This window comes from Oncorhynchus keta, chromosome 3 (genome assembly GCF_023373465.1).
Source record: "Oncorhynchus keta strain PuntledgeMale-10-30-2019 chromosome 3, Oket_V2, whole genome shotgun sequence".
Lineage (NCBI taxonomy): Eukaryota > Metazoa > Chordata > Actinopteri > Salmoniformes > Salmonidae > Oncorhynchus > Oncorhynchus keta.
The window spans coordinates 20288312-20301460 of NC_068423.1; the positions used below are offsets into that span (position 1 = coordinate 20288312).

The 13149-nt window shown below is 41.6% G+C and overlaps 1 protein-coding gene across 1 annotated transcript in view; it reads right to left on the bottom strand.

The window, feature by feature from the left end:
• Nucleotides 1-12867, bottom strand: part of LOC118368606 (guanine nucleotide-binding protein subunit alpha-13-like) — a 32099-nt gene extending 19232 nt beyond the window's left edge. Inside the window, exons 1-2 of the mRNA XM_052492653.1 lie at nucleotides 12511-12867; nucleotides 4672-4898 (exon numbers count right to left, since the gene is read on the bottom strand). Of these exons, the coding sequence (XP_052348613.1) occupies nucleotides 4672-4898; nucleotides 12511-12793 (510 nt within the window). The 5' untranslated portion in view covers nucleotides 12794-12867. The remainder of the gene's footprint in view (nucleotides 1-4671; nucleotides 4899-12510) is intronic.
• Between the last annotated feature and the right edge of the window lie 282 nt (nucleotides 12868-13149).

Consider the following 13149-nt stretch of genomic DNA (forward strand, 5'->3'; position numbering starts at 1 on the left):
GCTTGGGCCAATGACCCTTAACCTGGTTGTTCTGTTCTGCGTTGTGTACTATTCTAACCATTTGAAGTTTGATGAAATAGCCATTTTAACTCTCCTGCAATTTGAAATCTCTATTTTTGACTGTCAGTGCCTCTTATGGCAGTAACTTTACAAGCACTAATTATGGTCTATTTAGACCAATTTAGTATCTAGTTATGGTAAGGGGTGAAATAAGGATATCCAGTTATAATTGTAACGGCTTAGCAGATAAGAAAAGATCCGTCTTTACATGGCTAAAAGAAAAGGAATATAACATATACTGTTAACTGGAAACTCACTCTACATCCTTAGTTGAAATTGCGTAGGAAAAGGAATGGGATGGTGAAATAATTTTCTGTCATGGACAAAGGAACCCGAAAGGTGTGATATTAACAAAATTGTTGATCCTAATGTGCAAATAGTCAGGAATGATTTGCTAGGAAAGTGGATCATTTTGAATATGAAAGGGGATTTAAAAAAAACTGATTCAGCTCATTAATCTATAATATTGGCCAAATCAGGATGATCCATACTACTTCGAAAATATTTATACCAATGTATTGAACTTACAGGCAAACGATCAAATCATCATGGTGTTAAGTACCTCAATGGACCGTAAAAGTAATCATACTATCATCACCGTGCTCTTAAGGAAATCACTAATATTATGGACACATTAAAACATTATGGATATTTGGAGACCAAAAAACCCTGACATAGTGAGATATACATGGAGACTTAATCAAGCTATAGTTGTCTTGATTACTTTGTCTCTTTCTCTCTTGATCAAAGGTTAAAGTATTGATAGGAGACAGAATGTGATCGGATCCTCTAATTGGCCTTCACATAACCCTTACAGAATTTCCACATAGACAGGAATATTGGGAATTTAAGTAGGCAGCTACAGTAGCTGAATGATATTAACATCTTTGGGTTTTATTTCTTTAAATGTATTTTATTTCATCTGGGTGCTTACGTCACCTACTAACACCCTGGTACTACCCGTAGCTCAGAGAAAACACAGAAAGGTATGTGTTGCAGATTACTCCTTTGTAGAATTCCATAATGTGAAAGAAATAAAACACCAAGGTTAATGCTGTAGATATTGTTACAAGGGAGTGAGAGACTATTGAAACATGTAACTTTCAGGGTTTTATTTTTGTTATTGATATAGTTTACAGAGTGCTAAAAAGTATTGCTGTTGCTAGCTAGCTGAGCTGAGCTGCCGACTGATGCTAGCGTTGCATTATGGGAGATGTAGTTTTAGACCTCTAAGGTCTGAATGGGATAAAGGCGATTTCACATTGTAGCTTGTTTGTATTAGTGTTTTTGTACATGAGTTGTTGTATTTCAATACTGTCAACACTGAAAGCACCTAGCAATGTATTGGGGATGTGAGACAGAATGTGTGTTTTACCTTTCTTCATGCTCCGGTATAGAACAACGTGTCACAGTGCATTGGAGACTGATGTGTTCCTGTCCTGTCTTTTCATAATACTATTGCAGGTATGGTTCTATTGTCTAAGAATTAAGATTATACATTCTTTGTATTAAGGACTGGTTATTATTTTATACATTATGGCTTTATGTATGAGTGTGATTGTGTGAGTCTGAGAAAACACAGAGAGAAAGAACAACTTGTCCTGTCTTTTCATAATACTATTGCAGATCGACATTAAAGCCAAAACGACAGCTGTGGTGTCGCTCTTTATTTCTTGGTTCTCCTGTGGTACATATAAAGACCGCTACAAAATGTCTGATGTTTTGAATTCAAGAAACAGGTTTTAGCAATATTTATTTTATTCCCTTGCCTGTTTTCCAATGCCACAGATGTTAGACAATTGAGTCAAGATGTATTTGTGTAGTAGATTTGAGTAGGTTGATGTGTGTGATATTGGATGTGATTTAGTGAGTGTACAGTGGCAAGGAAAAGTATGTGAATCCAGGAATTACCTGGATTTCTGCATAAATTAGTCATCAGATTTGATCTGATATTCATCTAAGTCACAACAATAGACAAACAGTCTGCTTAAACTAGTAACACACAAATGATTGTATGTCTTGTCTACATCATTTAAACATTCAGTGTAGGTTGGGGAAAGTATGTTAACACCTAGGCTAATGACTTCTCCAAAAGCTAATTGGAGTCAGGAGTCAGCTAACCTGGAGTACAATCAATGAGACATGATTGGAGATGCCCTATATATGCCTTGCCCTATTAAAAAAACTCACAGAATTTGAGTTTTCTATTCACAAGAAGCATTGCCTGATGCCTCGAACAAAAAGAGATGTCAGAAGACCTAGGATTAAGAATTGCTGACTTGCATAAAGCTGGAAAGGGTTTCAAAAGTATCTTGAAAAGCCTTGATGTTCATCAGTCCCTGGTAAGACAAATGGTCTATAAATGGAGAAAGTTCAGCACTGTTGCTACTCTCCCTAGGAGTGGCCGTCCTGCAAAGATGACTGCAAGATAACAGCGCAGAATGCTCAATGAGGTTAAGAAGAATCCTGTCAGCTAAAGATGACAGAAATCTCTGGAACATGCTAACATCTCTGTTGACGAGTCTACGATACGTAAAACACTAAACAAGAATGGTGTTAATGGGAGGACACCATGGAAGAAACCACTGCTGTCCAAAAACAACATTGCTGCACATCTGAAGCTTGCAAAAGTGCACCTGGATGTTCTACAGCATCTCTCTCTCTGTCTCTCTCTCTAGGGAGCATCATGGTTTGGGGCTGCTTTGCTGCCTCAGGGCCTGGACAGCTTGCTATCAGACAGAAAAATGAATTCCCAAGTTAATCAAGACATCTTGCAGGAGAATGTTAGGCTCTGTCCACCAAATTCCTCCTGACCTTTGAGCTGGTCTGATCCGCAACTACAGAAAACGTTTGGTTGAGGTTATCCGAGCAGCTAACCGATCGCTGCAGCTGTACATAGTCTATAGGTAAATAGCCCACCCATTTTCACCTACCTCATTCCCATACTGTTTTTAATACTGTTTTTTTATTTATTTACTTTTCTGCTCTTTTGCACACCAATATCTCTACCTGTACATGACCATCTGATCATTTATCACTCCAGTGTTAATCTGCAAAATTGTATTATTCGCCTACCTCCTCATGCCTTTTGCACACATTGTATATAGACTGCCCATTTTTTCTACTGTGTTATTGACTTGTTAATTGTTTACTCCATGTGTAACTCTGTGTTGTCTGTTCACACTGCTATGCTTTATCTTGGCCAGGTCGCAGTTGCAAATGAGAACTTGTTCTCAACTAGCCTACCTGGTTAAATAAAGGTGTTCTCAACTAGCCTACCTAGTTAAATAAAGGTGTTCTCAACTAGCCTACCTGGTTAAATAAAGGTGTTCGCAACTAGCCTACCTGGTTAAATAAAGGTGAAATAAAAAATACATAAAAAATTGCTGCCAAAGAAGGGTCAACTGTTATTAAATCCAAGGGTTCACATACTTTTCCCACCCTGCACTGTGAATGTTTACATGATGTGTGCAATAAAGACATGAACACATTTAATTGTTTGTGTGTAGTTTAAGCAGACCATGTTTGTCTATTGTTGTGACCTAGATGAAGATCAGATCACATTTTATGACCAATTTATGCAGAAACCAGGTATTTCCAAAGGGTTCACATACTTTTTCTTGCCACTCTATAGAAGGTCTGGATAATTAGTAAGACTATAATGTGTGATGTCTAAATAAATAATAACCCAGACAATTTTCATGGTTGAGTGTGTGTGTGTATCGTGAGTATACATGAAGTGAGTATAGCCTTAATATTCTGGATGATAATTGTAATCCATATCTTATCACCATCATAGTTGCATAATAATTCAATTAAACATGTTCATGAAAAAAAAACACATCCCAGCATTTCCATAGCAATTGAAATTTCACATGATCATGAAAGAGGCTCTAGAGACAGCTTCACTACATTACAAATGTATTCCTCATAGGCTCCTGCGCCTATCTCCTGTTTCTGTAGCGTGAGGCAGCTTGATGTACAAGCACACCATCTGTACAGGACGCTACTCTATCGCAGGGCCTTACCCCCTAATCTTGCTCTTTAATGCTGAGTGGCCTATGAAGTCTTTAAAAAAGAAATGGCTCCACATTTCCATTATCGAATTTAGCCTATAGCCTACTTTGAAGCAAAGGTAAGACACGCCTCCAGCTTCCATTTGTAAAGTGACGGGACACGCTGATAGACTGTTGCCCGCACTGGAATGGTGAATGGGAGGCGCGCTTCAATTACCAGTTGAGAATAAAATAGTAACTATTTTTTTCCCCCCATCATGCACCAAAACGATTTAACATGCAATTGCATTTAGAATTGAGTAAAACACATTCATTGCGGAACCAAAGGCAATCAGCTGAGGAGCTGCTGGAAAAATCTCACTCAAAATAGGCTCTGTATGCTGTGATAGTTGTGTTGGATAAATAAGATACATGATGACTAACGAAAACACACACAGGCCAATTTAATTCCACTAAATAATGCAAATTAACCTGTAGCCTGATAAGCATGACAGTCAAATATATTTCCATTGACTGGTATTTCCAGCAATGAATAAGCTGGCAATTGAGGGATAATGGAAACCCTGGGGGGCGTGTGCATTGGGTGTGTACTAACCAGTTGGAACTCCCTGCGTCTGTCGTAGGCCTGTTGTATTCCGCTGTCGGCCCACAGGACCTGGATGGAGGGCAGGTACTTGAGAAACACGCTCGTCTCCACCTGGCCGTTCGCCATCATCACAGACCGTGTGTCGAATGACATCACATTGTCTCCGTGCACCTGGTTGTCAGGGGAACCCCAGGGGATGTGAAGCTTCTCCCGTGCATCCACCAACACACGCATACCTGAAGAGGACAGATAAAGTTGATAGTTAACAACAACGACCATACACAGAAACTCTCTGACGGGGGTCGATAATATTTTGTTACGTTACAGCCTTTTTCTACAATGGATAAAAAATATTTCCCCCCATTCAGTCTACACACAATAACAAAAACAGGTCTTTAGAAATGTTTGCAAATGTATCAAGGATCTCTCTGAACTTCGCTCTGTTCATCTTTCCCCTCGATCCTGACTAGTCTCCCAGTCCCTGCCACTGAAAAACAACCCACAGCATGATCCTGCCACCACCATGCTTCAACATAGGGATGGTTACAGGTTTCTTCCAGATGTGATGCTTAGCATTCAGACCGTGTTCTTGGTCACCTCCCTTACCAAGGCCCTTCTCTCCCGATTGCTCAGTTTGGCCAGGCAGCCAGCTCTAGGAAGAGTCTTGGTGGTTCCAAACTTATTCCATTTAGGAATGATGGAGGCCACTGTGTTCTTGGGGACCTTCAATGCTGCAGACATTTTTTTGTAGCCTTCCCCAGATCTGTGCCTCGACACAGTTTTGTCTCGGAGTTCTCGGACTTCATGGCTAGGTTTTTGCTTGAATTAAAAAATATATATATATTTTTTTAAATGGGCAAATGTTGCACAATCCAAGTGTGGAAAGCTCTTAGAGACTTACCCAGACACAGGGGTGTAAATGAGATATTTCTGTATTTAAATTTCAATACATTTGCAAACATTTCCAAAAAACATGTTTTCACTTTGTCATTATGGGGTATTGTGTGTAGATCAGTTAGAAAATTCAGGTTGTAACTCAACAAAATGTGGAATAAGTCCCGACCAGCTGTCTGGGACAGTGATGTTGTTTCTATGTGCCAATTCGAAGGCAAGTTCTCTGCATTTGAGGCTACTGAACTGGTCTGCAAAATTCGTGATATGTTTATCAAGTTCAGACTCCATGTTATCAGATAAGTTACAGGACTGCTTTGCTAGCACAGATTGGAATAAGTTCTGGGATTCTTCTGATGGCATTGAGGAGTACACCACATGAGTCACTGGCTTCATCAATAAGTGCATCGGTGACGTTGTCCTCACAGTGACTAAGTACATACCCCAACCAGAAGCCATGGATTTACAGGCAACAGCCGCAATGAGCTAAAGGGTAGAGCTGCCGCTTTCATGGAGCGGGGCTCTAACCCGGAAGCTTATAAGAAATCCCACTGTACCCTCCGACGAACCATCAAACAGCCAAAGCATCAATACAGGACTAAGATCGAATCATACTACACCAGCTCTGAAGCTCGTCGGATGTGGCAGGGCTTGAAACTATTACAGACTACAAAGGGAAACACAGCTACGAGCTGCCCAGTGACACAAACCTACCAGATGAGCTAAATTACTTCTATGCTCGCTTTGAGGCAAGTAACACTGAACCATGCATGAGAGCACCAGCTGTTCCGGACAACTGTGTGACCACGCTCTCAGAAGTCGAAGTGAGTAAGACCTTTAAACAGGTCAACATTCACAAGGCCGCAGGGCCAGACGGATTACCAGGACGTGTATTCCGAGCATGCGCTGACCAACTGGCAAGTGTCTTCACTGACACTTTCAACCTCTCCCTGTCTGAGTCTGTAATACCAATGTTTCAAGCAGACCACCATAGTCCCTGTGCCCAAGAACACTAAGGTAACCTGCCTAAATGACTACTGACTCACGTCTGTAGCCATGAAGTGCTTTGAAAGGCTGGTCATGGCTCACATCAACACCATTATCCCAGAAACCCTAGACCCACTAATTTGCATACCGCCCCAACAGATCCCCAGATGATGCACTCTATTGCAATCCACACTGCTCTTTCCCACCTGGACAAAAGGAACACCTATGTGAGAATGCTATTCACTGACTACAGCTCAGCGTTCAACACTATAGTGCCCTCAAAGCTCATCACTAAGCTAAGGACCCTGGGACTAAACACTATGCCTCTGCAACTGGATCCTGAACTTCCTGATGGGCTGCCCCCAGGTGGTAAGGGTAGGGAACAACACATCCACCAAGCTAATCCTCAACATGGGGCCTCTCAGGGGTGCATGCTCAGTCCCCTCCTTTACTCCCTGTTCACTCATGACTGCATGGCCAGGCATAACTCCAACACCATCATCGAGTTTGCTGATGACAACAGTGGTAGAGCTGATCACCAACCACGATAAGACAGCCTATAGGGAGGTCAGAGACCTGGCCGTGTGGTGCCAGGACAACAACCTCTCCCTTAACGTGATCAAGACAAATGAGATGATTGTGGACTGCAGGAAAAGGAAGACCAAGCACGCCCCCATTCTCATCGATGGGGCTGTAGTGGAACAGGTTGAAAGCTTCAAGTTCCTTGATGTCCACGTCACCAACAAACTATCATGGTCCAAACACATTAAGACAGTGGTGAAGAGGACACGACAAAGCCTATTCCCCCTCAGGAGACTGAAGAGATTTGGCATGGGTCCTCAGATCCTCAAAAGGTTCTACAGCCGCACCATCGAGAGCATCCTGACTGGTTGCATCCCTGCCTGGTATGACAACTGCTCGGCCTCCAACTGCAAGGCACTACAGAGGGTAGTGCGTACGGCCCAGTACTTCACTAGGGCCAAGCTTCCTGCCATCTAGGACCTCTACACCAGGCAGTGTCAGAGGAAGGCCCTAAAAATGGTCAGACTCCAGTCAACATAGTCATAGACTGTTCTCTCTGCTACCGCACGGCAAGCGGTACCGGAGCACCAAGTCTAGGTCCAAAAGGCTTAACAGCTTCTACCTCCAAGCCATAAAACCCCTGAACAGCTAATCAAAGGGCTATCCAGACCCCTCTTTTACACTGCTGCCTCTCTCTGTTTATAATATAGGCATAGTCACTTTGACTCTACCTACATGTACATATTACCTCAACTAACAGATGCCCCCGCACATTGACTCTGTACCGGTACCCCCTGTATATAGCCTCGCTTATTTCACTACTGCTGTTGAATTATTTGTTACTTTTATTGTATTTTTTACTTAACACTTATTTTTATTTTTTTCTTAAAACTTCTTAAAGCATTGTTGGTTAAGGGCTTGTATAAGCATTTCACTGTAAGGTCTACTACAGCTGTTGTTTTCGGCACGTGACAAATAAAATTTGATTGAAAACCTGGTGTTCCTCTGCTACTCATCACAGCCTCTCTTTATACAGTTCAGACTCCATGTTATCAGATAAGACCTGGTGTTCCTCTGCTACTCATCACAGCCTCTCTTTATACAGCTCAGACTCCATGTCATCAGATAAGACCTGGTGTTCCTCTGCTACTCATCACAGCCTCTCTTTATACAGTTCAGACTCCATGTCATCAGATAAGACCTGGTGTTCCTCTGCTACTCATCACAGCCTCTGTTTATACAGTTCAGACTCCATGTTATCAGATAAGACCTGGTGTTCCTCTGCTACTCATCACAGCCTCTCTTTATACAGCTCAGACTCCATGTCATCAGATAAGACCTGGTGTTCCTCTGCTACTCATCACAGCCTCTCTTTATACAGTTCAGACTCCATGTCATCAGATAAGACCTGGTGTTCCTCTGCTACTCATCACAGCCTCTCTTTATACAGTTCAGACTCCATGTTAGCAGATAAGACCTGGTGTTCCTCTGCTACTCATCACAGCCTCTCTTTATACAGTTCAGACTCCATGTCATCAGATAAGACCTGGTGTTCCTCTGCTACTCATCACAGCCTCTCTTTATACAGCTCAGACTCCATGTCATCAGATAAGACCTGGTGTTCCTCTGCTACTCATCACAGCCTCTCTTTATACAGTTCAGACTCCATGTCATCAGATAAGACCTGGTGTTCCTCTGCTACTCATCACAGCCTCTCTTTATACAGTTCAGACTCCATGTCATCAGATAAGACCTGGTGTTCCTCTGCTACTCATCACAGCCTCTCTTTATACAGTTCAGACTCCATGTTATCAGATAAGACCTGGTGTTCCTCTGCTACTCATCACAGCCTCTCTTTATACAGTTCAGACTCCATGTTATCAGATAAGACCTGGTGTTCCTCTGCTACTCATCACAGCCTCTCTTTATACAGCTCAGACTCCATGTCATCAGATAAGACCTGGTGTTCCTCTGCTACTCATCACAGCCTCTCTTTATACAGCTCAGACTCCATGTCATCAGATAAGACCTGGTGTTCCTCTGCTACTCATCACAGCCTCTCTTTATACAGCTCAGACTCCATGTCATCAGATAAGACCTGGTGTTCCTCTGCTACCCATCACAGCCTCTCTTTATACAGCTCAGACTCCATGTCATCAGATAAGACCTGGTGTTCCTCTGCTACTCATCACAGCCTCTCTTTATACAGCTCAGACTCCATGTCATCAGATAAGACCTGGTGTTCCTCTGCTACTCATCACAGCCTCTCTTTCAAACAGGTACATGTTTGTTTTCTGTACCTCTTCAGTGTCATTCAGTCTATTTGTTCATCCCTTTTGCTGCTGCTCCAATGCACTTCTTCCCTTCTCTCACTTCCTTGGCTGCTCTTTCAAGAACCTCAAGGGGGATATAGACCCCTGCTTGTTTTACGTTTGTATACGCAGGGCATAATGATACCTGCTCTGTAACAATAAAAATGTACATATGCATTAAAGTGCAAACATACTATGTATACATAAAAAAGAAAAGAAAAAAACTATTGCACTGACTATGTACACACTGGCCTCTACCCACACACACAGTACATACCTTGCCACCACAACACACACTTTTTTTGCACCAACTCTCCTGCATTGACTATCCACACACACGCAGGACTCGCACACTTACACCAACACACACGCATACTGACGACATACACACACACAACATACGCTTCTGCTACGGTCTATTATCTATCCTGTTGCCGAGTCACTTTAACCCTACCTATATGTACATAGCTACCTCAATTACCTCGTAACGCTGCCCATCGACTTGGTACTGTTAATCCCTGTATATAGACATTATATTTTTTTAATAGTTATTCACTGTATTTATTCCTTGTGTCACTATTTCTATTTATTTTCTCTCTACATTGTTGTAAAAGGACCTGTAAGTAAGCATTTCACTGCTAGTCTACACCTGTTGAAATGCCAGTGGCACAACTTACCCCAAGGCAAACAGTTTGACCATATTAACCCACACAGCTACAAAGATAGACATTCATGCTCGGTTTGGAATGTCATTGTAGCTTATAGAAACCCCCAACCGATGAATAAAACAAATATTTAAAAAACGATCTACTTTGGTTTAGATAATAAATTAATTTGTGTTTATAGAAATCATTATGCTTTTGACTTTGTGAAAAATAGTTATTTGGACGTAACTTGCGTACCAACTTTCCCATGTGGTTTCTTCCTTCACAGACTCCTTGAAATGACCTCTTCCTCAATATTTGGTTACATGATTAATTTTGTTTAAAAAAAAAAACTGATTGTTTGGATCCTCATTGGACGAGCAGCATTCCAAGCCGTTCTGTATTGGCCGTCAGACAGAAAGGATCCTTTCCGCGATCCCAATTTGTAAGTCGCTCTGGATAAGAGCGTCTGCTAAATGACTTAAATGTAATGTAAATGTATAATTCAATGCAAAAATCAACAAAACAGTGCATATTATTACGCGAGACCTCGCAATTTTGACAAATCCCTGTACTTTCAGCACATTAATCAAAAGTGGGTTAGTAATTTTGACCAACTACTGCACAGTTACCGTGGAAAATGGCCCAATCCAACCACGTCAACAATGTTTTCCCCCCTGGCCTGTCAACGTATTCACTTGCAAAGATGGCTGACAGGCAGCACAAATGAACAGAAGTCAATCTCATTTGCCAACAAAAATAACAGCTAAAGACCGTGCAAAACAATTTCCAAACGTTTTACATGAAAGTGGGGAGAAATTGTTTTGCACTACGTGCAACATTATGCTGGAACACAAGAGAAAGTTGACAATCAACAGTCACTTGGAATCAGCAAAGCACATGAGAATGTCAGAAGAGCACAGCAGCGGCAGATCACCATGCCTGAAGTGGTAGCAGGGAAAACTGTGACAAGCGCTGAAAGAATCAAGGTGAGTGGCGTATTACTCAAACTTTTACTCCGCTGACCTTGACTTTAGTAGGGTGGTCGGCACTCTGCTTTCCCCAGTCTGTCCATGGAGAGCGCTGCTCAAAGCAGAGAAATTTGTCAGCTTTTTCCATTTTAAAATCTCTGTAAAACGTACTGTACCACAACCAACGACTCCGCAGTGGAGCAATTGATATGGAGGAGGATAGAGAGGATGAAATGGAGGATTACATTGAGATATAGGCCTAGATGAGCTAGGCCCTCGGTCACCCCCCACCTCTTATGTTCAGAAAAAGAGCTGCGTTTATTCAAAAAAAAGAAACAGCCGAAAAGAGAAATTTGTCTCCAATTGTTTTCATGGAAGATTAACTTGAGATAATGTTTTAATTGCAGATTGGACCCCAGGCATTTATTTTGTCCTAGTTTAATCTTTTATACTATTTGCAGATTAAGGGGGCATGCATTTAAAAATATATATATATATGTTGGAAATCTGAGTTAGTTTCCACAAATTTTTTGTTCAGAAAAATTGCTGTTCAGGAAAATAAACAAAATTGAGCACTTCAAAAGTTTCTAATTGTTTTTGTGTTATGTATTCTGCTTAAAATCCTCCTAAAACTGAGCACAAATGACTTTATATTAAATTAACGTGAAAAAAAAACATTGCAAAATGTATGGCAGAATTTCAGAAATGCTGCTGCAAAAATCAACAATTTTTAGCCACATAAATACATGTTTTTTTAAATCACGAAATCCTGGAGGGACTTCAAAATAGTGTCTCAGTCAGCGTCTGTTGACGCTTAAAGCCACATGGCTCTTCTCGCAGGCTGTATTTCTCTATGTGGGAGCATTCCGAAACGTAGGTTGGGAATTTGACAGCTTTTCGGCATATTTTGTTCTTTCTGTAGAATTAAATATGGATGACTAAGTAGGCTTTTTATTTATGTTTTACAATGGGGGTCAATGTGGAATACCGTCGGTTTTCCCCAATTTGTGGGCGTGGTCGAGGGGAATTTCTTCTTATGACGTGAATACCGACACATAGTGGAGTACAGTGGTAAAACAATGATGTCATCTGAATACAGACATCTTTATGCAGGTTCGCCACTGAAGAGTTGACAGCAGGAAGTAGCTTAACACTTTTTAAAAGAGGCACCCTAATGACCTTTTTGCATCACTGTGTGCATCGGATTTAACTAGTTATAACATAAAATGGCCCTTTTACATTCAAAGCTGAGACACTCTCATACTAGCCGACAACGTTAGTCATAAACAACACTGGCGTTCATCCACTAAACTGAATGTTTAATTGTAGTTCTGAAGCTAACGTTAAATCCCTAGCTAACTAATTTAGCTGCTAATTTCATCGAGCAGCTCCACGCATACACAGAATGTAAACTTCGCCCAAAAGGTTTTTTTTAACACTCAACTTTCACTAGGGCTCGAAAGAAGAGTCCAGAATGTTAACTCGTAGCTTTTTAGTCCCGTAGACGTTCTCCCTAATTACCTTTGATAACGTTGCTGTAAATTGTTGCCCGGAACTCTTCACGATCTTGCTGGTCGAAGTCCTGCCCGTGGATGATCCTCATCTGTTTGAGGAAAGTGGATTTGCCGCTCTCGCCCGCGCCCAGTAAAAGTATCTTTACTAGTCGTTCCGCGTAGGTTTTGTCTCGGGAAAGACTTTTGTCAATCTCCTTTGATTTCCTCAGCTGTTCAACCTCGGTGCTGGAAAGCAGGCAAACTGGGAAGCACTGGTTTAGCACGGTTCGGGTCGGCAGGAAGTCCGCCATGTTTCAACCAGCTTCATCGATACACGGGAGAGAGTTTGCTCGTTCATGTGAGGCGCGCGGAAACGCGACTACACTGTAGAAATATAATTATTCCAGTTCTGTGTGTGTGCATGTGACACACCTCTTTCGCTAGGCAGCTCGTTCACACACAAACGCACATTATTTGTGTGACTATCAGTGTATGAGTGTTTTTATCTTGTCATGTTTTTTTGTGGACCCCAGGAAGAGTAGCTGCTGCTTCTGAAAAAGCTAATGGAGATACAAATAAACACACATAGAGGGCCAAGCCCATCTCTCTTCTACAACCAGGAAGTGTGCTTTGACAATATATTATAAACTGGGTGGTTCGAGCACTA